The 27,370-nt window shown below is 32.7% G+C and overlaps 1 protein-coding gene across 3 annotated transcripts in view; it reads left to right on the top strand.

The window, feature by feature from the left end:
* The window catches only part of LOC126888226 (von Willebrand factor A domain-containing protein 8), a 138,753-nt gene that overhangs the window by 68,718 nt on the left and 42,665 nt on the right, over nt 1–27,370 (top strand). For all 3 annotated transcript variants that reach the window (XM_050656289.1, XM_050656288.1, XM_050656286.1), the window contains exon 6: nt 22,000–22,158. In XM_050656289.1, coding sequence (XP_050512246.1) covers nt 22,000–22,158 — 159 coding nt within the window. The remainder of the gene's footprint in view (nt 1–21,999; nt 22,159–27,370) is intronic.

The following is a 27,370-nucleotide window of genomic DNA, read 5'->3' as shown; positions in this document are numbered from 1 at the left end:
CGGAAAACACTACAATGGGATTTGAAAAACTGGTATTTTTATACGAATTTTTAAATAAAAATTTTTTGCCTAGGTTAATTACGGTCAAAGTTAGCTACTTTTTTATGTAATTAACGGCTACTTTGTTTATAACAATTAAGCAACCTAACTAGAGCTATTTTGAAGTTGAAGATATATAGTTTATGTGTAAAAGTTTGAGTAAACTTTGAACCACAACAGAGTAGTTAATAAAGTTTTAAAAATGGCGTCCGAACGGAATTAATTCGTGGTCGGTGGAGAGGAATTATTAAAATCCGTGCACTGAAAAAATGAAACTGATTCTGCAAACATATGCTGCGATTTATATCGCCGGAGCTTGTTGATGGATTTTGATTATAATTTTTTTAATTTGTATGTACTCGTAGTCTTATAGAGTACGTTATGTACACACATCCCCACCTAACATTACAAAATGTTAGGGGGAACTCCCCTTATCACTCAGGGATATGAAAAGTAGATTACGACCGATTCTAAGACCTACCGAATATACATATATAATTACATGAAAATCGGTCAAGCGGTCTCGGAGGAGTATGGAAAGTAACACTATGACAGGAGAATTTTATAGATGTAAATATATAGATGGCTGTTAACAAATAGGGGTTGGTGATAAAAGAGTGAAAATTAAGGGTTGTATGTATTTTTTATTTCTACATCATATAAAATTACGGTAGATAATTTTGTCCAAAAAAATAAAAAAAAATGTCAGGGGTGCAACCCCCCTTGTAACTTATGGGTATAAAAAATATATTAAAACCTCCTCTCCTCCTATAGGATATACGTGTAAAATTTCATAAAAATCGGCCAAGCCGTTTCGGAGTAGTATGGTAACTAACACTGTTACAGGAGAATTTGATGTATATAAAAGTAACTGCGAATTAAATAATAAAAGTGGCTAACTTTGAGCCGAATTAACCTAGGCAAAAAGTTTTTTCTGAAAATTCGTATAAAAATACCAGCTTTTTAAATCCTAAAGTATATTTACTCTATAGTCAATATTAACAAAGCTATTCAAATTATTTATAAGCCAAAAATTACTCTATTTTACTAAACTTTTTTCGGAGTGATAAAAACGACTTTTTAATGATTTTTTTCAACACTTTGAAAACATAAGTATTCTTCTTGCATGTGATTTCCACATAACTGCTATGTCATTATTATTTTCTTAACAATAACATTGCGAAAAAAAAGCTCTTTGCGATAAACAAATTGAATAAAATTTAAACTAATTGACGAATCGTCTTAAAAATTTTTATGCGTTATATGGAATATTTGACTCAACTTTTATTCTAATATGAAAGTCTTAAGGCCATTTTCGCAAAAGTTACAGCACATTTTTTATTTTTAAAATTTTAGTCTTATATTGCCATTTTCCGACGCAAAAAATGATCGGACTAAAATTCAAAAAGGGCCATTTTAAACCTTCGCTGATCTACTAAAATAAGATTACTCTAAATAATATATATATATATATATATATATATATATATATATATATATATATATATATATATATATATATATATATATATAATTACCCTATTTTTACCTGTAGCGATTTAAATGAAAAAACTGCCATTTTTACCCTTATTTGTTAATAACTAAGTTTCTCGTCCGAACTGTGACGGGCATTTTTGTATTTATAATGTATTAGGCATATAGTAGCCAAAAAATCCATTTGCATCCTGGCTGCTCAAGTGTCCCGACAAAAACCTTATTTCCCTGGAGTATATGTGTTTTTGTATCGAAACTAGGAAATATGAAAACTAAATTGCAAAATTTATAATTGAAGTTAAAAAAATGGTTCCACACGTTATGCACTAATCGCTTACCTTAAATTGGTGTTCTGTAGGATTCGGATAACACGTAGACCCAAATGTGACTACTCAATTCATCACTGCTTCACTTTAATGGATTCCTTCCATGAAATTCACGATAGACGCGAGACGGTACCGCCAGATCACAATGGTTCGGAATTCGGAAGTTCTTTTACCGTTAAAGGCTGGAAGCGAAGTCGTTCCATCTGTGCTAAAAGTACTCAACGGAGCATATCCATTTGTATATGATGCGTAAAGCGATTTTTGTGCGTGTGGATGAGTAAAATTGATATCGAGCATTTATTTAAATTATAAGACACACACGTTATTTTGCATCAATTTTAAAGAGGGCAGAGAAAAGCAACTAAATATAATTATTAAATTATCTAAAAACTTATTCTACCCGAAATAAATTAAATACTAGAATTATATTCAATATAAAATAAGGAAATAAGGGTTCCCGAACAGTTTTAACATATCTACTAGTACTAGACTACTAGACTATATAGCAAATCTCATACGATTTTTCATCTTAAATTGACTTTTATACTAGTACCTAAATATCTTAGCGCTTCAAGAAATAAGATGAAAAAGGGAAGGGGAAAAATAGAAAATAAAAACTTCACACTGCATTATTCCGGAGAAAATAAGCAGGTGTACTTCCTGTGGTGAGTCGCTGTCCTATTGTCTTTCCAGGCGTTGCGCGTTGGTGAGACTGAAATGTTCTTAATGTAAGGAGGTAGCCTTTAACAATGGAAAATGTCTGGAGCGCAGTCTATTCATTTCGACATCAAGCTTGTCAGCTTGTCAAGGTGGATGGGTAGTTGTAGTTGAGCTCCTTCGTAGTTTCGGCGGTGAAATGTGACTCAGAATGGGAAGCCAATAGTTCGGTGTTAGTCTAACTATACCTGAGATCATTGGTATTGTATGGTTTAATTATCAACAATCAGTCAACAATCTTCGTGTGTTTGCTATTGAGCTATATCAGGGAAGCATATTTAGCTGTCGAGTCTACAAGCAAAGAATATAGACGTTAATAGAAGGGTATGAGAGCAGACGGAGATTAGTACGGAGGTTGAGGAACCCTAGGTAGTGCCACATAGCTTTTGGATTATATTATTTTACGTTTTTATTTTTGCTGCCGTTCTCTGGATGTTGTTTAAAACTCGCTGTCAAGAGTTACTCCCAAGATATTTTGGTGTTGAGTTATGAGTCAGTAGTCTGTTTCAAAGTGAACAGAGAGTTTTTAGTTGGCTTGAGCATTATTTAGATAGAAACAGTACACTTCCTAGTAAACTATTCTCCCATAATGGCAAGTCCCATCCATGTTTTATGTCTTGCTGCAATGGGTCAGTCGTCAGCGTAGGGAGGAAACCTACCTTGAAGGGACTAAAGCCTAAATGAGGATTCATAACATTAGTCTTTCGTTTCGTCAGCATAGCCAAAATTTTTGCAGACCTAGGGAGAGCCGCGATGTATAAATTAAACAGTAAGTGTGTCAAAACACATCCCTGCGGCAGTTCATTGCTGAGCTTCATTTGGACTGAACGGATTTGGAAGCTTAGGTCTGAACGGTGCTCAATGGGTATCAATTCAAATATATTTCTACTAATTCTGTTGTAGATTAAGCGTTCCAACAATTTATAGACACAGCTCAGCAGTGCAATCGGTCGGTAGTTATGAGCTGATTTTAATATGATTACAATGCAGGCCTTTTTAATTGAGTAAGGAGTTTCTCCTGATTTTAAGATATCTGTACAGAAATAGCCTAATTTTCAAAATTTATAACATGAAAATTAGATTTTGAATTTTGGCAACCAATATGAGGCATTTGAAATATAACTAAAAAACATTGAATTTAAATTTTCACATTACAATCGATCTAAAACGTTTAAAACTGCTTCTTTTCTTTTCAAAACTCGTTATTTAGGCGTCACGCCCTTTCGGTAGGGATCTATTGAGGAGTATTACTGAGCCGCAAGCTCTGCCCTTATCCTTGCCGTACTGCTTCCCCAAAGGCTGATCAGACTCCCGCTTATTCTAATCTAAGCCTCAGATTACTATTAATTTTAAACTGCTGCGTCAGCCTTTTTGTTTTCCATTCACCAGGCCAGAATTTGAACTCGCATTCATCACGGCGAAAAGATGTGCAGGCCACCTGTCGTCCCACTAGGCTATCCGATTGACTCTTTTCAAAAATAATGCACATTTTATTTGCATCTCTCAACCGGTTTCAGAGCAATAAATAAATCGTCAGTTTTGAACCATACCCTGTATCTCGGAAACGAAGCATTTGCGGCAAAATTCAGAATGCAGAATTTATAAGACCCTGTATATTCATTATACACTATGAATTTTTGTAGTGTATAGAGTATAATGAATAAAAGATGATCCCGTTACTGTATTTAGTGTTAATGTTCCGAATCATAAATCACGAAAGCTGTTTTGTCACTGTTAACCTAGAATTTCTTGGAGAGAAGTTTAACCTATTTTCGTGCGCTTTATCTGATGATTCGTGATTAATTTTATTGCGGGGGTTATATAATTATCTACAGAGAAATTTAAACTTGAGTCAGGGATTAACGTTATCGTATAAATAAACAAGACTTGAACTGAAAGGATATTTCGTAATAAAAATTAAAAGACTGTAATAGAATATATTAAATTTTGAATGACAGTTTTGACAATGAATCAAGACTTCGTGTTTTCGACTTACCTTATAAAGTTAGAAGTTTCATGAATCCATCTCACTTTTATAACTGTATCTATATTAAATTTAAAATCAAGATACAGTAGAAATAAACAAACCAAGACACGTTAAATGCTACTAGGAGCACTCTCGAATCATAATTTACAATGTATAAACTTTGGAAATCATGATGTGGGATTTACAATGTATGTACATTGTAAATTATGATTCAGGAGTGCTCCTAGTAGCATTTAACGTGTCTTGGTTTATTTATTTCTACTGCATCTTGATTGTAAATTTAGTATAGATGTGTTACGTTAAGGTACGTATCCATACAAGGGTGTAGCAGCTCCACATAGTGGACACGTCGGTGAACCCCGCTCGGCGCTCACCCTCTTCGATTCAACCGGTTTGCGGTTTATATGTAGGGGAGCTCATACCGTATCCATTCGAGCTGCTACACGGAGCGCGGATCACCCTTCTATGGATACGTACCTTGAAGTTCAATATGGGTGGGCGCAAAACCACCCTTCCTCTCAACCTGAGAGGTGTATTGCGGCCATCTCTAGATTGTTGTTCATTCAACCTAGTCTGAATCTGGAATTCGCACTTTCTGTCAGTCCTATTTTGTTAATGTGTACCGTGTACCTAGTATTATTAATATTAGTACCTATGTTATAGTCAAAGTCCGAATTTCAGGCACTCCTAGGTTTGACTAGGCAATCCTCAGGTCTGACTGACGGTCTTAGTCAAAGCCCGAAATAAAATTACAGTTTCGGCCTTTGACTAGTCAAACCTAGGAGAGACTAAGTTGGTCAGGCAAAGGTCGAAATTTAATTTTATGAAATCGGGGTTTGCCTAGTCAAACCCCGATCAGTTATTAAAATGTCGTAATTTGTTAGATTAGGTTTAATAAATCGTAATGTTTTAATTTTAATGTTTACTATTTTTATATTGTCGTAATTAAAATAAAAAAATTAGTGTTTATTCTCACATGTTGAGGCATTATGGCATTTAAAGTTGCACAATACGTTAGACCATAATTTTGAAGAGCATTTCTTATTGCAGTAGTATTTTATAAATCCTTGTCCTCAAAATTTAGAATCTTTTGTACTAATTTCTCTTGGAGACAGCTTAACGTCTGGAACATCTTCGAGATTAAGAACATTCTCGTTGATTTCTTGAAAAACGTGTGTTTATTGTTCTGTATTTCGTACCAACTCTATATAAACCGTCAATTGTTTTATCTTATATATTATCCAAAATATTTCGAGCATCTCCTTTGGCTCTACCAAAGCTGGAGATAGGTATTGTTACAGTTTTTTCGATCGAAATTGGAGAACATTTTTTTCTCTTAATTGTTTCATAGTATTAGCCTGGGAATGAAGACCTTCAATCGCCTTTCCTTTATTTATCTGCATGTAACTTTTCTTTCAAAACCCTCATAGTATTAATCAGTGTGCTGTCAGCGCACAAAATATAAACCACCTGATTTCAAATTATGCACGCATGTGCAATCTATTATCTCAATTCTGTGGAATCTATTACCTCAAAATATTTTTATTCTGTGTAAAAAATTTAATAATATTTTTAAATATTTCATGTTAAATAATTTTCTCATTTGTTATGGTGTAAATAAATTATAATTATTTATTGGCGTAAAAATTTCCTCCATTTTCGATCGGAAAAACTGTAAGAATTCCTATCCCCAGCTTTGATAGAGTCAAAGGAGATGCTCGAAACATAGCATATAGAGTTGGTACGAAATACGGAACAATAATCACACTTTTTTCAAGAAATAAAATAAGAGAATGCAAAGAGAATTTTCTTAATTTTGAAGATGTTCAAGATATGAGGCTCTAAGAGAAATTAGTACAAAAAATTCTAAATTTTGAGGACAAGGCTTTATAAAATGCTACTGCAATAAGAAATGCTCTTCAAAATTATGTAAGTGTAAAAGGTCTAACGTATTGTGCAACTTTAAATGTCATAATACCTCAACATGTGATAATAAACAATTTTTTTTTATTTTAATTAAAACAATATAAAAATAATAAACATTAAAATTAAAAAATGACGTTTTATTAAACTTAATCTAATAAATTACGACATTAATGGCTGACCGGGGTTTGACTAGTCAAACCCCGATTTCATAAAATTAAATTTCGACCTTTGCCTGACCAACTTAGTCTTTCCTAGGTATGACTAGTCAAAGGCCGATACTGTAATTTATTTTTGGCTTTGACTAAGACCGTCAGTCACACCTGAGGATTGTTTAGTCAAACCTAGGAGTGCCTGAAATTCGGGCTTTGACTTAACACCTATACTAAATTTAAAATCAAGATGCAGTAGAAATAAACAAACCAAGACACGTTAAATGCTACTATGAGCACTCTCGAATCATAATTTACAATGTATATACATTGCAAATCCCAAATCATGATTTCCAAGAAGCTAGAACAAATAATCCCCGGACAAATAATCCCGGACAAAAAATCCCCACAAATTATCCCTGGACAAAAAATCCACGGACAAATAATCCCCGGACAAATAATCCCCACAAATTTTTTGGACAAAATATCCCCACAAAAAATCTCGGACAAAAAATCCCCAAGAAATATTTGCTGTCGAATAGTTCTCTAAAAGTTTTCCTGAAATTTTAACAATTTTCGAATTCCAATTCCATGCTGAAAACTTTATTTGTGTTATATTTTTGTTAACTTTATTTGTTTATACATGACTAAAAAGTGTGAGTTTTTTCAAAAATCGTGGAAAATATGGGGAATGAGCTAAGGCCCCGTTTTCATGACAGGCGCTTAATGCGCATTTTGATAACGCGCGATTACAACTACATACATTTTACTTGAGATGGTTCACATGCCAACGCGCGTATTAATGACCTAAAACGCGCGTTAGCATGTGAACGGGGCCTTAGCTCATTCCCCATATCTTCCACGATTTTTGAAAAACACTCTTTTGTCATGTAAAATTTGAAGTTTTCAATTTTCAGCATGGAACTGGAATTCGAAATTTGTTAAAATTTCGGGAAAACTTTTAGATAACAACTATTCGGCAGCAAATATTCCTTGGGGATTTTTTGTCCGGGATTTTTTGTGGGGATATTTTGTCCAAAAAAATTTGTGGGGATTATTTGTCCTGGATTTTTTGTGGGGATTTTTTGTCCGGGGATTTTTTGTCCAGGGATAATTTGTGGGGATTTTTTGTCCGGGATTATTTGTCCGGACCCCATTTCCAAAGTTTATACATTGTAAATTATGATTCGGGAGTGCTCCTAGTAGCATTTAACATGTCTTGGTTCGTTTACTTCTACTGTATCTTGAATGTAAATTTAGTATAGTAGATCTTTGGATCTCTTCTTCGAAGGTTCATGTATAAATAAGCCTTCGAATGTTTGAGACGGAGACCCATTTGTTCGTACCAGTGGTTACGTTTCATCCGTTTCGATATTGTTCTGGAGAAAATGGCAGTGAGACAATGGGAAATAGTGGCACAGGACCGACAAACATGGAAGGTAATAGTAAACTTACGAAGTAAAGTGACATACTAAAGACTCACGAAGAGTTATAACGCCATTGATGATGATAAGGATGACATTGGTCTTTTGACTGTGCTTCTTGCACTACCAACGACAGGCAACGACAGGACCTATGAATTTTTTTTGCCTCTCCCAAGCAAGTAGGTCCGCTTTTTCGTTCTCTTCAATACCAGTATATCCGGGTACTCAGAGACTCAGAGTGACCTTACTTCACAACATCAACGTTAAAAAGGGAATCATTAAATCCTTATATGATAGAGCCGAAATTACTTGTTCTAACGAAAATTCATTTTTAGAAAAAAAACAATTGTTAACATCTGTTTTATTAAAAAATGATTATCCTTTATCGTTTATAAATAAGGACTTGTCAAGATTGGATCGAATGGAACAGAACAACTTAGAACGGGATCCTACAACATTCACAAGAAATAATATGAGGAAAATATCAATACCATTTATAAAAGGACTATCCGAGAAACTTAAAACAATAGGAAATAAATTCAACATTTCAACAACATTCAAAACAACAAACACATTGAGATCTATTCTATCTAAAATTAAGCCTTACAATGAACAAGAAAGAACAAAGAATTGCATTGATAAAATACCTTGTGAATGCGAACAATTTTATTTAGGTGAAACATCAAGACCATTAAACGTTAGAATAAGTGAATATCAGTCTTATATTAAAAATAGAGAATTTGATAGATCTCAAATATGTCAACACGCATGGGCTAATGAACATAGAGTTCAGTGGAGAGATTCAAGTATAGTCCTGAAAGAATCAGATAGTAAAAAGAGAAAAATCAAAGAAGCGGCTCTAATTATGCTAAATGAAACCAATTGTGTCGCAAATTCCTCGGTAGAATGCAGTAGGATGTGGTTACCCATACTGAAAGAGGAAGTCAATAGAAAGAAAATACCTCGTAAGTCAACAACATATCGAGTTAGTACAAATTTTATTTTTTAGTATTACTTATTGTAAGTATATCTACGTATTATTAATATTATTTATAATTTAAACATATTAAAGTCAGAATTTGGTATTAGTTTTTTGAAAGTAAATTAAATGTAAGATCAAATACTTACGATGTCGGGATAGTATCACGAGGTTTTTTTCCTGGTTTTCCCTCGTGATTTACTATGGAATCTCTAACGCGAGAATTTTACTGTCATCGTTGCATTTGGTTGTCTTTTTAAAGACAGATCACATGCTATGATTTTTTTGTGACGGATATTCTTGAGTTGGGATTGATTTCAAGTAATCGAATGAACTATCTTTTAGTAAAGTCGTCCCAGGAACGCAACTCATAAATATTGGCGATATCATTTTAAAGTCTTCTACTTTAAAATGTATAATATACGTCTGAATTGCGGATATAAGTGAGTCATATTAAATAAATTATTAGAAGAATTTGTTTACTTAGCAACAACATTTTTGTTTATTTTAGTAGTATTTTGTATTTTGACAACGAAACCCGATTTGGGCTTCGAAACGTTAATAAAATTATTTTTTCAATTTAATTGTAGATTATTTCCTATCTAAATAGTTGACTTTACTTTGTTACTTTTTCCGCTCCGAATCAAATTCTGAAGACAGTTCCTAACTAACTTGGAGTCAATCCGCTCGATTTATGTGCCTTTATCATATCCATATTCGATTGATGGATTCGACCCTTATTTAATGGAAGTTCATTTTATCTAACAATAAAACACTGAAAACTTTTGTTTTCGATACTTCTCAAGTGGTTTATTTTACAATGTGTTTGCATTTTAAAGTCTTTAACTGAAGAGGTTGAGGAGTGGGGAGCTTTTTGTCTCAAGTTGGTCATTCAGGATTATATTTGTACCTATGTATCAATTTATAATTTCCATAGATTATAATAAAGATAGCTTAAGGCCTTTATTTTGAATATGAAGAATAAGGCTAATCCTAAGGCTAGAATAACAAATTACATAAATGCCACAAAGAAATAGCTTCAGCACAATATATTACGAAAAATCTATTTTACACGAAACAAAATTCTACTATTGGACCCGCCCTAACCCATTAAACTGTGAGCGATTACATACGAATTACATCTTGATTCAATTCAATCCAATTGTTTTTGCGAAAACCAATTTACACGAAATTTTGATGGGGTTTTCTATATTGCTACTTCCCATGCAACGAATGCGTCCTTAGGTGTGTCCTAAGTGCAAGAAAGTAGGTACTTATTTCATCACCGTATTATTCCTTGTACGAGATGTATTTTTTATCTTGAAATAACTAAATTTAAAAGGCCAGTAAATATTTTACACGATTTTACCACAAAACTCTAAAACATGCGAAATAGTCCAGGGTAATAAAGTTTTTTCCATGACACTTTAATAGCCAGGGTACTGAAGCGTTTTTTCGACAGGTAATACCTATAAGAACAAATTGTTACTACTTCCTGCATAGGATCTGGCGGCCATTTTTATTTATAAACAATTTAGTGTCAAAAACGGTATTTTTTCCTTTTTTTTTTCAAATTAATGGAAAACACTAAAATTTATGATTTTCTTAGTACAAACATCTTCGAGAGAATGGAAAAAGCTTTAAAATGGCGTATTACAAAGTTTAATACATTTGTTAGGGGAGCAAAGTATGCTAAATGTGCAGTCACTCGAACGTTATGGGGACCTATTGGGTTGTGAAGAGTAGGTCCTATAAAGCCAAAAAAAGTTAAGTGAAGTTTTTCATTTTAGTGGGAACTTTTAATTTAATTTTCCATTTCCAACAATCTTTTTTTAGATTATAGCGCCATCTACCCATAATTCGAAAAAATGTCTCGAATAAAAGTTACTTATTTTTACGTAAGGAATCCAAATCTGCAATAAAAAATGGGGGCTCCCATTTAAGATTTTAAAGTAACCCCTCACTCCACCGCCATGGGGGTCGTGTTTGGTGCCATTTTGGTGCCGCGAAATATCGCGGGATTCGTATTTAAAATTTTGATTTTACCCCCCACCCTCTCCGTGGGAAGTCGTGTTTGGTATCATTCGGTAGATTTAAAAAAAGTATTGATCACGTATTTTTTAGTTTTTCGATCTGTCATTCAGTTCGCGAAATATTTGCTTTTTTCTTGTGAAACTTTAGGACTCACCCATTTCCTTACGCCCTACTCAAATCGTCAGATTTTTGAAATATACACTGTTTTGCATGTACTTAACTTACCTTATCTTAATCTGACAATTTCGAGTTTTTCTAAGGATCGTTTTTTTTCACCCCCCCCCCTTAACGAACTCCCCTGTATTAAGAGCCAATATATGGTAGAGGTACATTTTCAAGGTACAAGGTTTCTCCCCATGTAATAATCTGACGCGCTCAAGTAACTGCAAAAATCCCCGCTTGGGCTCCCCTACCAATTCATTTATTGTTAATATAATTGCGAAAAATGGTCGAAATTTCAAAAAAAAAAATAATTTCTAATAACTATTGTAAAAATAAGTGTACAGTTTTGAAATTTTTGTCAAATGAGGGTTCTTTGGTGCTTAATATGTGACAAAAATTTCAAAGCGATCCATTCAATTGTTTTAATGTTATTCAAATTGTTTATCCCAGTGAGCTTTTTTTGCAATAACATAAGTCAGAAAAAAATAATGTTCGAACCATTCTACAGGTGTCAAATGAAAGAGCATGAGCTAAACTTTCAAATTGGTTTAAAAAAAGTGAATAAAAAATGCGGTCGGTCTTGACGGTCCAGTTAGCTGGGGCTCAGTCGATCGACAAGTTTAGTGGATTTGCGATTTGCGGTCGCTGGTTCGAGCCTCAGCTAGGTCATGAAATTTATAAAAGGCCAACGCCGTAGTATAAAACTCAATAGAGTCTACGGCTTGGTCTGGAATAAACTGGCGTCTGATCGACCTATGGAGGAGCGGTACGGGAAGGGATAAGGGCTTCCGGCTTGGTGATACTCCTCCATAGATCCCTACCGAAGGGCGTTGACGCCTAAGAACGGTGTATACATACAATAAAAAATGCATTTATTAGTAATAAATAATTATGCAAAAGTATGTTCCATTTTTCCTTATAAACTTTTTATTTTTGGATGTAATAAATAATATATATTTATTACAATTTTTCATCAATTATCACATACATAACATTACATGGTAGTTGTGCACCTAAAAAACGGTAAAAAAGAGATTTCTTTGAAAAAAGCTATTCAAAAAGTTTAAGTATAACGAAAAATTGACGATACTTTTGCATAATTATTTTTTACTAATAAAGGCATTTTTTATTCACTTTTTTTAAACCTTATTCACTTTTAAACCTAAACTTAATTTGAAAGTTTAGTTCATGCTCTTTCATTTAACACCTGTAGAATGGTTCTAACGTTATTTTTTCTGACTTATGCTATTAAAAAAAGCTCACTGGGATAAACAATTTGAATAAAATTTAAACAATTGAATGAATCACTTTGAAATTTTTGTCACATATTAAGCACCAAAGAACCCTCATTTGACAAAAATTTCAAAACTGTACACTTATTTTACAATAGTTATTAAAAATTAATTTTTTTGAAATTTCGACCTCTTTTCGCAATTATATTAACAATAAATGAGTGTATTAAACTTTATAATACGCCATTTTAAAGCTTTTCCCATTCTCTCGAAGATGCCTGTACTAAGTAAACCATAAGTCTTACCGTTTTCCATTAATTTGAAAAAACAATTACCGTTTTTTGGCACTAAATTGTTTATAAATAAAAATGGCCGGCAGATCCTACGCAGGAAATAGTTACAATTTGTTCTTATAGGTATTACCTGTCGAAAAAACGCTTCAGTACCCTGGCTGTTGAAGTATCACGAACAGGGTATATTTTTGTCTTATTACCCTGGCCTAAAATTAGTGTGATCCGTAACATTACCAATAATAGTAATCAGTTCTCTGAAAGTTTTAATGGGTACAAAAGGTAGAAGGTGTCTAAACTTCGCTCGTTTTTAAGATTTACTGAATCATTAGGTAGTCGTTTCGGTATAAAAAAACATTAATTTAAGTTTTGCTACTATAATAGTTTCATTTTTTAGGTTAAATTGCAAAATTGCGTGAATTTAGTGTTCTTGGCATTAAAACTATTTGTTCTGAAAGTTACTTGAAAATTCATGAAAGTTTGATGCGCAATTATCTTTATTTTAATGGCAGAATCATACTGGAATAATGAAAATACTTCTTACATAGTTGCACTGTACAAAATACTAAATAATAAGTAAATATGTATAATAATTCTTATAGCCCAGGCTGTAAAATGAAAATATGTAATAGGTTTCACATTTAAAATTAAATCAACAGAAAAATTAACAGAAACAGCACTGGACGAAGTAGTTCAGAAAATCAGTCAGGGTACGGCAAATAATTCCTGGACAAAAAATCTCGTGACAAAAAATTCCCACAAAACCTTGTTGTACAAAAATACCTGGACAAAAGATCCCCACAAAATATTCCTGGACAAATAATTCCCTGTTAAAAAATACCCACCAAATGTTCCAGACAAAAAAATCCCCACGAAATTTTCCCGGACAAAATATCTCCATGAACTTTCCCATAAGAAAATACCCGTTTTGTAAAAATAGAGGGCCCAGAAGTTAAAAATAGAGGGTTCACTTTGATAATGGCAGACCCACCAAGAAATTTGTCTTAGACAAAATAAATAGCCAGGACCCTAGCCTTACTACCGAGCTATTAATACGGAATCCGAATCTAGTTCGACCTTCACCCATCAATCTATTATCTGTATGAAACATTTTTTTTATTAAATTTCATACGTAGACAAATACGACTTGCATGGGTTGCCTATCAAAATATTGTCATAGGCATCCTTAAGGGGGACTTAGAGGTTGAAATCAACATTTCAAGCACATTTTTGTGAATTTTTTTTGAAAGTATGGTACAATTATTTTTTTTAATTCTTCTTCTTCTTCTTCAGCCTGTGTTCGTCCACTGCTGGACATAGGCCTCTTCCATTTGCTTCCATCGATTTCTACTCTTGGCAATTCTCATCCACTGTTTGCCCGCGACTTGTTTGATATCATCTGCCCACCTCTTCTGCGGTCTGCCTACTAATCGCCTGTTCTCTCTTGGTCTCCAGTTTGTTAGTCTCTGTGTCCATTTTTCGGGATTATCTCGGGCAACATGTCCGACCCATTGCCACTTGAGCCTTGCTATACGTTCTGCGACATCAGTAATCTTTGTTCTTTCACGAATGTCGATATTTCGAATTTTGTCTCTCAAACTAATCCCTAGCATGGCCCTCTCCATCGCTCTTTGAGTTGTACTGAGCTGCTCTAAGGTTTTCTTTGTAAAGGCCATGGTCTCCAGTCCATATGTAGTTACAGGCAAGATACATTTGTCATAAACTCTTCGTTTTAGACACTTTGATATATCTCTATTCTTCAAGATAAAGCTTAACTTGCCGAAAGCTACCCAAGACAATTGTATGCGTCTTTTTATTTCGGCTATTTGGTTTTCTTTGCCGATTTTAACGGTATGTCCAAGATATATATAGTGGTCTACATTTTCAAGACTGACGTTGTCAATAACAAGATTAGTTTGTACATTACTCATTATTTTTGTTTTCTGAAGATTCATTTTGAGACCTATTTTATTTGACTGCTGGTTTAGTTCCTTCATCATTTGCTCCAGTTCCTTGATATCTGTACTGAATAATACTATGTCGTCCGCAAACCTCAAATGACTCAAATGTACACCATCAATGTTTAGACCTTTTTCCTCCCAGTCGAGCTGTTTGAATACATTTTCCAATGCTAAGGTAAAAAGTTTTGGTGAAATAGTATCACCTTGTCTAATACCTTTACCAAGGCGTATTTTTTCGGTTTTTTGGTCTTCATTGATTTTGATGTGGAATGTGGCCTGTTCATAAATGTTTTTAATGAGTGTAGTGTACCGTGAGTCTATTCGAGCATCCCTGAGGGCTGACAAAAAGGACCAGGTTTCAATACTATCGAAAGCCTTGTGAAAGTCAATAAATGCCATATGTAAGGGTACATTATATTCTGTGGTTTTTTCTACTAGTGTTCTGACGGTTTGTAAGTGATCGTTAGTACCAAACCCTTTTCGAAATCCCGCCTGTTCAATCGGTTGATATAAATCAAGTTTTTGTGTTATGCGGTTGGTTATTATTCTTGTTAGCAATTTGTATAAATGTGACAACAAACTTATAGGCCTGTAGTTTTCAATATTAGTATTGTCTCCTTTCTTGCGTAAAAGTATTATTTCGGCGTTTTCCCACAGATTGGGTATTCTTTTCTCTATCAGACACCTATTCAGCAAGACTTCCACAACCTCTACAACGGTGTTGCCACCTATTTTTAACATTTCAGACGTTATATGATCCTCGCCAGGAGCTTTTTTATTCTTCATTTGCTGTAAGGCATGTCTAATTTCCGAAGAAGTTATTTTAGGGAGAGTTTCCGAGCCGACGTTTAGAATTGTTCTATGGTCTGTTCCGGGGTTCTGCATAGTGGATGTATAAAGATTCTTGTAGAACGTTTGTATTTCCTTCAGTATTTGAGTTTTTTCTGTCAAATTATTCCCCTGTTGGTTTTTGATTTTAGTTATCTTCGATTTTCCTTTAGTTAAATTTGATTTCAATTCTCTCATGTTGCTATTGTCTTCGATGGTTTGCAATATTTGTTTTGTTTTATAAGCCCGCAAGTCTGACCTTATGCTCTTTTTAACTTTTTTGTTGATAGCCTTATATTCTGGTAATTCTTTAGATGTTCTTCTTCTTTCTTCCATTAAATCCAGTGTTGTTTGTTTAAGTTTCGTTTTTCTCGGATTTTTATTTTTACCACAGATCTTTCTTGTAGTTGATGTTATGTCATTCGTTAATTTTTGTGTTATTTCATTTATATCTTTCGTGTTGAATACTGGTAAAGGTCCTAGTTTCTTTTTTAGTTCACTTTGATATTCCTCTTGATTCATTTCGAGTGCTTCTATGTTTGGTAATTTATCCTGTGTTAATAATTTTCTTCTATCGAATTTCGTATTTACTTCTATTCGCACCCTAACTAATCGATGGTCACTACCAGTGTCGACAGAATTTAGTACAGTAACATCTTTAGCAATGTTTTTGAAGTTAGAGAGTATAAAGTCAATTTCATTCTTTACTTTGCCGTCTGGGCTGTGCCACGTCCATTTTCTCTGCATCTTTTTCTTGTAGAATGTGTTTAAGCAGAATAGCTTTTCTTTGCTGAGGAAGTTTGCGAGCATATCACCCCTGTGATTTCTACTTCCCAGTCCAAAATTTCCAATATATTCGTTGTCGTTGTTATTTTCGTTCTTTCCTATTTTAGCGTTGAAATCTCCCGTAATTATTACGTAATATGTTTTCTCTAGGTTTCTGGCTCTTGTAATGTCTTCATAAAGTTGTTCTACCTCTTCATCATCTGCAGAAGAAGTTGGCGCATAACAATGGATTATTTGAATGCTGTATCTACAATTTAGTTTAAATTTTTTTAAAATTTTAGTTTTTTTAATTAAATATGCATATTTAGCACAATTCGAAGAATATTCAAAACAAAATTCAAGAAATAATATTAAAAAAATAAGTCAACGGTGGCAAATAAAGACAAAGAAAGATGGATGAGAAAAGTAATTGTACTTGGGACACCACGCGAACACAATCGAAGTAGAGTAAGACCACAAAAAGAGTCGCTAGACGATATTAAAGCAAAAGTGGGAAGAAACTGGCATCAAATAGCGCAAAATAGAGAAAACTGGAAAACTCATGAGGTCGTCTTTGTCCAACAGTGAATTCAAACAGGCTGAAGAAGAAGAAGGTTCAATCCCATCAGTACCGCAGAACATTCATGTTTTAATTATTTTTAAAACATCTACTTATTCCATATTTATATCTCTTAAGGTTATTTGTCCTCTTCGTCCCTTCTTTCTTTAATTATGTTTATTAATGTTCGTCTTTTTTTGATAAAGTTTATAATGTATAGCCATATTTTTAAGATATTAGCTGTTTTTGTTTTTAATCAATTTTTATTGACCAATATTTTCTGGTATGTCTTCCCTTTTGCCTCTATTCATAAATTGTATAGTACACCAGAACTGAAGATATAGTATATATTATTCGTTACCTATGTATTTTTAGCTTATTTAATTTCCGAATTTTTCTCAGCTTTTATTTTTTGCTGTTTTTATTTTATTTTTTACAATACATATTTCAAATTTTTATGTATCTACTCTCATGTACTGACTGATTTTTATCTAGGTACTCGCGAATTATTCATTTACTGACATGGTCTATGTATCTATAATTTTGGTCTATGTATCTATAATGTATGTATTAGTCTAGTCGCAACATAGGGGGTCCCGTGGGCACTTTTAGGTCGCCGCGATTTGATGGTGGTATTATAGCTTTTTTGGGTCGCTAAATTCAATGGAAGTGGTCTGAAAGCCCAAATGTGGTGCGTTTAATTGTTATTAACAAATTATGGTAAAATTAGGTGTTTTTCAGGAATTATTAGAAGCCCTGTAAATAAATTGATAGTGTTAAGGTCTTCTCTGGTGTATTTTTGGTCGCTGAATCGAATGCGACTAGTCGCGATTACTCAAAATGTGTTCTTATTTTGTTAATAACAAAATAATTGTTTATTCGCCGAAAATCTCAAAATGCGCTATTTACAGCAAGTTTGTAGTCTTTCTCATAGTATTTTTATACGCTAAATCGATTGCCACTAGTCGTGATAGCTTAAACCACGTTCCGACTTTGTTATTAATAAATTATTGCAAAAATAACGGTTTATAGTACGTTCACTCACGATTTTTGCTCTAGATTTAAAAAAACCACTTGGATTGACATGAAAGGACATCGCACACATCTTATAGAAAATATAATGTCACTCAAATTCAATAAAATTTATACGAATAGATTCGTTTTAAATTAACGGTCAAATCTTATCATTGCGCCAACTCTATATTTTCAATAATAAGAGCAGAAATTGATATAAATAAATCTGAAATCAAATGGGTACGTGCATAAGTTAGAGAGAGAAAAAATATTTTAAAACACCCAAATTGTCGGTACTCCATAAATCAGCGGATTAGTTTCACTAATCCGCTTAGGCCCAGCGGGAGTTTTAAGCTCTTTTGAATAGCACCCAGAGCAATAGTGATGGTAACTGACACTTTTACTGACTCAAAAAATGTGATTTCGATAAACTTTAATTGCAATTTGCGCCGTAATTATACGTAATTAAGAGTTGGCGCAATGATAAGATTTGACCGTTACTTTAAAACGAATCTATTCGTATAAGTTTTATTGAATTTGAGTGACATTATATTTTCCATAAGATGTGTGCGATGTCCTTTGGTATACACGTAGGTAACATGTCAAACAAAACAATTGATATTGTGCCGATGTCTGCTTTTACCCTGGGGGTGACTTTCACCCCTTTTCGGGGGTGAAAAAATAAACCTTTAAAATAAGTCCGGAAGTGGATAAACTGATTAATTCTAAGCAACTTTTGTTCTATACAGTTTTTTCACTAACTCAATACTTTTCGAGTTATTTTTGTTTTTTTGTTGAAAAATGAACATATTCACTCGCAAATAACTCGAAAAGTATTGACTTGGTTAAAAAACTGTATAAAACAAAAGTTGCTTAGAATTAATCAGTTTATCCAATTCCGGACTTATTTTAAAGGTTTCTTTTTTAGCACACATCGGCACAATATCACTTGTTTTGTTTGACATGTTAGCTACGTGCATGTCAAATTTCATGTCATTCCAGGTGGTTTTTTACTTTATCGTACTATATACGTAGTATAGTATAATAGATAAAGTTATAGGATCGTGCAAAAAAAAATTTTTCAGATTTCACTTTTTTTCGACGTTTTGAGTCCCCCTGAGTCTAAAAAGCAAATAAAAAAAACATGTCGGAAATATGTACGTACGTACGTACGTATGTACGTACGTATGTCGCCACCGCCCAGCAAAAACTACTGGACCGATTTTGATGAAATTCGGTATGAGTAAGTTTAAGAGAATTTTGTCGAGAAACTAAGCTTTTAAAAAAAATCTCTCAAAGGGGGGCCGAAATAGGGGGGTTATTTAGGGCCCATTTTTGCAAATTTTGACAGAAATAAATGAAATTCAACTCAAAGTAAGCTCATCGATAGGTAAATAAAAGTACGGAATTTGACATTTCCAAATTCAAAATGGCGGCCAACATGGCCGACCGCCCCCCCGACACATTTCCCTATCTATCTAAAAAGTTATTGAAGATAAGTTTAATTTGAAAAAGTCGTTATATAGCCTAAAGATGGGGCTATAAGAAAGATGTTATCGTTTTTCAGAAAAAGTTACGGGTTGCCTATATTTAAGGGGTCAAATTTTGACATAAATTTGAACTAGATTTTCTCAAAAATGGCACCAAGGAATTTTTTTATTTTTTGATATCCTATCAGTAAATTGAATGACATTAGTCATATATCTTAACTCCCCATAGGAGGGGAGTTATGAATTTTTTATAAAAAAATATTCGAGTGCCCGTAACTTCCTTCTTAATAGAAACTAAAATTTGAAATTTTGCAAACATATATGGTATTTTATTATCTATTATCACAATAAATTTTACCAAAAACATGGCTTCCGGTTGAACCGGAAATGAATAAAAAAATCTTAATTTTTTTGATACGCCCTGTATATTTTAACACATTTTGAAAGAATGCAAAATTACCTTTCCAATGACATAAAATTTATTGCTGTAGCTCAAAAACTCGAAAAGTTACGGTAAATAGAAATTTTGCTATAATCTTATGTGTGTCCTCTCTCACGCGTTCATAGCAGAGCATTATTGTAGAGCAGTCAATGAGGGTATTTGGCTCCGAATTCCATCCTACTACATTGATGTACTTGATATTTTCACAGTAAGTAGGGAATAGCTCAAGAAACAAAATCTACCCTATATACTATGGCGCTTTTATCTTGGGGCGGTTCCCACTTCTTCAAGGGGGTGGAAAATTTGTTGGTCAAAATAAGCACGGAAGTGGCTGAAGAACCTATTTCTAAGCAAAAACTGGTCTATACTTTTTTTTGAGAACTCAATACTTTTTGAGTTATGCGTAGTTGAAAATTGGCCATTTTCATTGAAAAATGACACCTTTTCGGACGGATTTTTTGTGAATACCTTAAAAACTATGCATCGAACTAAAAACTCTATATAAAACATTTTTTAGATTATAAATAATAAAGAGATTCGTTCCTTCGTAAATGTTCTATTTATAATACAAAAAGAGATATGGTAGGTGAAAATAGTTTGTTTTTTGGTGCATGCTCAAATTGGTGTATTCAACTTGAAATAACAGTGTTAACAGAAATAACTTTTGTAGTGTTTGAAAAGGCCTTTAAAACGAGCACCGTTAAATGTCGGTTACTTACAAACTAAGCGAGATATGGTGCAAAAAATATAATGACTAATGTACTTTAAGGCAAAATGAAAAGTATATACATTTAACTCCCCATCCACCATAATTTAAATGCATTGTTTTTCTTCTCAATACCTTTTAATATAGTGTTATTTCTACTTTCAAAAAGTTAAACGGGTTTAAAATGAATGGTTTTTTTAAAAAATGTGATCAAATTATAGAATGAATTTTTAAATTTTCTTAAAAATCTTCCTTTTTCTCCATGTAATTCGAAAATAAAAATATTTCACCCCTGAGAAGTGGTGGGAACTTCCCCCATGATAAAAGCGCCATAGTATATAGGATAGACTTTGAATTAGGAGATTGGGCTACTCCCAAAATTTCATTAAAATCCATGCAGTAGGATAGAATTTGGAGATAATATCTTGTTCTTAATCTCGCGCATTGACTGGCGTAATCGAAATAGAATGAAATGCAAATATTGTAAACTATTAATTTCTCAGAAAAATGAACTAATTTGAAATGAAAGTATGACTATAATATTCTATTGATTTATGCAATAATCTACACATCTATAGTGTGTCCCCGAAATATGGCATCGAACATTTTCTCAAATGCAGGAATTAATGATGCGTAGAACCATAAAATACTTTTAAGTACAGTAGGTGTTTCTAAAATATCAAAATAACGAGTAACTTTGTTATTTTTATAGAATGCCAATATCTAGTACCATAACGATAATAGATCGGCACGATAAAGTTCTCGGGCGGCCCTTTCTCTCTCTCGGTTTAAGCTATCACAACTGGTGACAATCGATTTTGCGTATAAAAATACTATGACAAAGACTACAAACTTGCTGTACTTAGATAACGCATTTCGAGCTTTTCGGTGCATAAACAATTATTTTGTTATTAACAAAATAAGAACACATTTTGAGTAATCGCGACTAGTCGCATTCGATTCAGCGACCAAAAATACACCAGAGAAGACCTTAACACTATCAATTTATTTACAGGGCTTCCTATAATTCCTGAAAAACACCTAATTTTACCATAATTTGTTAATAACAATTAAAAGCACCACATTTGGGCTTCCAGACCACTTCCATTGGATTCAGCGACCCAAAAAACCTATAATACCACCATCAAATCGCGGCGACCTAAAAGTGCCCACGGGACTCCCCATGTTGCGACTATTAGAGTATATAGTCACTGTTGTCTAACCTGTATAATTACTGAATATTTTTAATACAGCTACGAAGTATTTAATTTGTTATTCTAAATGGGAAATAAGCCACAATTTAACTTGAAAAATAATTTAATTAACTTAGGGTCTAGCAATTGCAATGTCTAGGACTAGAGTCTAGATTATGTTTTCCGTCTTTTGCGATATTTTGCCGGTTCTTGGTACACTCATCACTATATTAAGTGAATACAATGGCCAATTTATTAGTGTAATATTTTTTCTTTTTGCAGGAATATTTGAGTGTAATGCGTAACCTAGCACCCAATGTAGCTCCCGAAAAATTAGAACAAATTGTAGCTTCTGCGTTTGCCCTTCTTACTAAAGAGAGTGCTACATTAGGATTGCCAGATTTCCCTTTGGACAATTTATTGTTAGGTGCAATTATTATGGTAAGTATTTAAAAATAAAAAAATATGAAAAATATTTTTAACCTTTCCGTGGCCGTGCGGGGCAACTTGGTTACTAGTGCAGTCACTGAAGGTTTTCACCTCCGATTTCGTTGAACCTGACATGCTGCCAACTTGCGCTTTTACCTGGGGGTGGATGCCACCCCTTCTCGGGTTTGAAAATTATTTTATTAAAAATAATACCATAAGTCGATAGAGGGACAAATTATAAGCAAAATTTGTTATATAAAGTTATTGAAATAAATCAACACTTTTTGAGTTATTAAAGATAAAAGATTTTATTTTTTCGTAAAAAATGCATGTTTTTAATCGGTTTTTCACGTATAAATCAAAAACTATAAGCTTTTGCAAAAAAGTTATTATTACAGTGGAACCTCGATAAGTCGGCCCCCGATAACCCGGAAGTCCGGCTAACCCGGGCCGATTGTGTAAATAAACAATGATAAAACTTCCCTTCGACCATAATATGTATATTATTTGAGAGATAATGGGTATTTGTGTAATTTAAACTATACGATAGTAAAAATGACATGCACGCGGCGGCAGAGCGACATTCATTAGCTCTGGCTATCGCAAACAACAGGCACTTGTTATTCCTTTATTTATTTTCAACTGTCTTTTAAAAAATTTACTTTTAAACAATGAAAGAGTCACTGTTCTTAAATTACATAACATCGTTTCGATGGAAGACCAGACGAAATTGACACAACTGACTGAGTTTTTTTACCTAGAAATGAACAATACTCTATATTGTCTATACTATACTAAACTCTATACAACTATAGGTAAATTAGATGTGTACTGTGCATATATATTTCATGTTATTTTAATTATAATGGACTTTATCTATAAATATACCATATTTTATTAATTTTTACCATGCTCTCCGGCTAACCCGGATTTTCAATAACCCGGATCGGCCGCGGTCCCGATTAATCCGAGTTATTGAGGTTCCACTGTACTGAAATTGAAGATAATAAAAAATTGAATACATTTCTTACATAAAGAATTAAACTAATGTTAGTTCAAAGTGAGTTATTGGCAATTGAATGTGTAATTTTTTCGACGAGTACTCAAATCTAAGTATTCAAGCTTAAATAACGGGAAAACGATGCAATGTATAAAATATTCCTGCTAACGATTTGTCAAAGTACTTCGGAATACCTATCAAATGAGCTTCAGAACAACGTAATAGCGTCAAAATTAAGCAAGTTATAATGAAAATAAAAGAACCGTTTCGAGTTTTTTAGGAAAAAGTGAAAAATTAAACATACGACATTTCCACAAAAATTAAAATTTATAGTAATCCTTACAAGAACTTCTTTATATTAGCATAATTAATGTTTTCGATAATTTTGACCGGTTTAGAATGCATATTTTTGAAAAAAAGATATAATTTAAAAAATCATAATTTTTAAAATTATTGTAATTCTCATATTCTTTTGATAATAACTCCAAAAATACTCAATATACGTAAAAAATTATATATGTATGTATAACCAAATTTTAGTTTTTTCCGTGCCAAATATTTTGATTGTTTTACTATTTCAATAAGGTAAAAAATATCCGAGATAGAAACGTTTAAATCTTAAATTTTGCTGTGGGAACCATGCAACCGGGGTCATTTAACCTTTTATTTTTAAAAAAGTAAGGAGTTTAAAAGATTAGGTTCAACGTGCTTAAATAGCACTTGGAATTAACTTTCAAACGGTTTTTAGATGAATCTGATATCTTAAACACGAACGGAGTTATTAAAAAAAACAATAACATTTTTTGGAAAAATATTTAAAAGATAAATTTTGAAAAAAATTTGGAGCATAAATTTTAACGCTATCAACATGTTCGGGGGCTCATTTGATAGATATTTTTAAGTACTTTGATAAATGTTTAATAAGTTTATGTTATAAAATGCATCAATTTCCCGTTATTTCAGCTTGAATATTTGGAGTTTTTTACTCGCCGAAAAAAATATACATTCAATTACCTATAACTAACTTTTAGTTATCATTAAAACGTTTTTCTAGTAAGGGGTTTATTTCATTTTTTATTAGCTTTAATTTTCATAATAATAACTTTTTTGTAAAAACTTACACTTTTTGAGTTATTGGTGAAAAATTGGTTAAAAACATGCATTTTTCTCAAGAAAAATTAAAATCTTTGATCTTTAATAACTCAGAAAGTTTTGATTTATTTTAATAACTTTATATAACCAATTTTGCTTGGAATTTGTCCCTCTATCGAATTATGGGGTTAATTTTAATAAAATAATTTTCACCCCCGAGAAGGGGTGGCATCCACCCCCAGCGTAAAAGCGCAAGTTGGCACCATATCACCTTTGTTCCTTGAGATATCCTCTAACCACTCACCAATTTTCATGCAAATCGATGGAGGTTCAACGAAATCGGAGGTAATAGCTCATATCCACTTTCAGTGACTCCACTATACCCCAGATACGGTTTTGTCTTTATAACTTTTCAAAATATTTTTATTTTTTTTATCCCTCCAGGTAATCTTAAAAAATATATTACTAAATCGTTTGTTTATAAAAATTATCAAATATAATTTAAATTTTATACTAAAATTGAAATTAACTCCTCGGGGCACACAGTGCCAGAAACCTCTGCCAGAGACATTCAACAATAAACAAGTCGAATATGCAGCTTTTGTGCCAGGGCACGTGATAGAAAGACTCAAATATCAAATATGCAGAAAACCAATTTGTACCATACATCGAGAAGAAAGTAAAACATTTTTATGCCCTGACTGTAAAAATCAGGAATAAAATCAAATTGTAATTACAGGTAAAAATAAAAAAATGTAAATCTTTTTAATAATAAAAACAAATTATTTCAGTTACTAGTGCCTTATTATATAACTTTCCAAACAATAATGTAAAATTTAAATGAATTATTAAAGTATTTTAGTGGGGTAACATAGTTGCCCCGCACGGCCTGCAGCGTAAGTTTTTATAGCACGGTTCCGGAAAGGTTAAGAAACGTTTTTCTTTAGTTACGAGTGACTAAAATTAAACATATAAAAAAATCAACTAAAAAACAAAAAATAAAAAAATTGAAAAATCTAACACATTTGTGAAAGAAAAGCGTGGCGCGTCTTCATGGAATAAACGGTTTTCGCATCACGCTTTTCTTTAACGAATGTGTTAGATTTTTTATTTTTTGCTTTTTAGTTCATTTTTTTATATGTTTAATTTTAGTCACTCGTAACTAAAGAAAAGCGTTTCTTAAAAATATTTTTTTTATACTTTTTTATTTTTTACTTTTTAGTCTTACACTTTTCAAACATTAAAATATATCGTCATGTTTATTAAAATATGTATAAAACATATGATGTACAAACATGAAAAGTAGTCGGAATTGGTAAAAAATTTGAAACTTTATTGTTTATTTATGAAGCATAACGTAAACAATTAACGTAAAAAGTGAAATTATGTTTAGTTCATATAATTAGCTACAATCTGTAAAAGTTTCAAGTTTCTTCATTGTAAAAAACAAGAGAGTTTAAGCATTTTCCGTTAAAATCGTTCTTTTATTTAAACAATTAATAAGCAAAAATTTTATTGACTATTTGTGTATTGTTCTCGCGAATGCATATGTCTGCAAATTTTTAGTCATTTGCATTGAAGAAAAGGCAGTCAAATTAACGTCCAAAGATTTGACCCAAACGATTGAACTAAAGAAAAGCGTTTAATTAATACGACAAAACGAATTCTAATGTTACCTAATTGTAGCACAAAACGTCTCTACCGGTGGTTTTTCTAAGACTACGATAAAAACACAAATTTTTTGAATTCAAGTTTTGGTTGAAGTTTTGCTTTGTATCGTATTGAAATTTGACACAAATAAACGCCGATTTATATATAAACAAATATGAGCGTTCAAAATTTGAAACTTTATTGTTTATTTATGAAGCATAACGTAAACAATTAACGTAAAAAGTGAAATTATGTATAGTTCATAGCATTAGCTACAATCCGTAAAAGTTTCAAGTTTCCACATTGTAAGAAACAAGAGAATTTAAGCATTTTCCATTAAAATCGTTTTTTTTTATTTAAACAATTAATAAACATAAAAACTTTTTTATTGACTATTCGTGTATTGTTCCCGCGAATGCATATGTCTGCAAATTTTCATTCATTTGCATTGAAGAAAAGTCAGTCAAATGAACGTCTAAAGATTTGATGCAAACTATTGAAGTAAACAAAAGCGTTTAAAAAATTAAACTGAGGATCATAAGGTATTTTTTTTATTTTCACACCACATTTTTCCGTGGATTCCGTGGTTCCACAAGTCCTAGGAACTTTAGCAGATCGTCTATATAGGTAGACCTCTTATTTGATATGGTACATTTAGGGCACTTGTATCAAGATGAATCCTTCTACATATAACAATACTAAGAACCAGGTTCTAAGGTTCTTTAACCAGGATGTTCTTCTTCCTGGGCCTCACTTTCCAAATATTTTTCCTTGCAGGATGGCTTGTAGGAGGGCATATCTGGATTCATTTCGCATAATGTGTCCAAAGTATTGTAACTTTCGAGATTTGATGGTGGTCAGTACCTCTCGGTTCTTCTTCATTCTTCTGAGGACCTCTTCATTTGTGTATTCTCCGATAAAGCCATATCTCAAATGCTTCCAATTTTCTGCACATATCTTCGTTCAAGGTCCACGATTTAACGCCACAAAAAAGGGCAGAGAAGACGTAGTATCGCAACATTCTAACTTTTATACCAAGAGAGATGTTGTAGTTCTTGACTTGAAGAAGGCCCCCCATCTGGTTGAAGGTGGTCTAGCATTCTTCATTTATTATGGTGCCGAGGTAGTTTTTATTTTATTTTATTTTATTTATCAACGGGCAAGCCCAATTACAATAATGTTAAACTATAAATTCATAACACTGACTATATCTACGGTTACAATACAAAAAGTTAATCTGTATTATTATACAAATCAATACAAAAAGTTTCTATATCAAATGCAATACAAAAAGTTATCTATTCGCGGTATGCAAGTACTTGGAAGGGAATTGAGAAACGATCGTGCGCGAATAGCGGAAAAATATTGCAACTTTCTTAAATAATTCATATTGTCAATTGAAATTGTCAAATTGACGTACATACATTTAATATATACTGTCATTGAAGAAGAAAAATTATATGTTGCTCCACAATATTGATA

The sequence above is a fragment of the Diabrotica virgifera genome, chromosome 7 (assembly GCF_917563875.1).
Source record: "Diabrotica virgifera virgifera chromosome 7, PGI_DIABVI_V3a".
Taxonomy (NCBI): Eukaryota; Metazoa; Arthropoda; class Insecta; order Coleoptera; family Chrysomelidae; genus Diabrotica; species Diabrotica virgifera.
The sequence above is the reverse complement of the archived record's forward strand: the minus strand, read 5'-3'. Positions and strand labels throughout refer to the sequence as shown.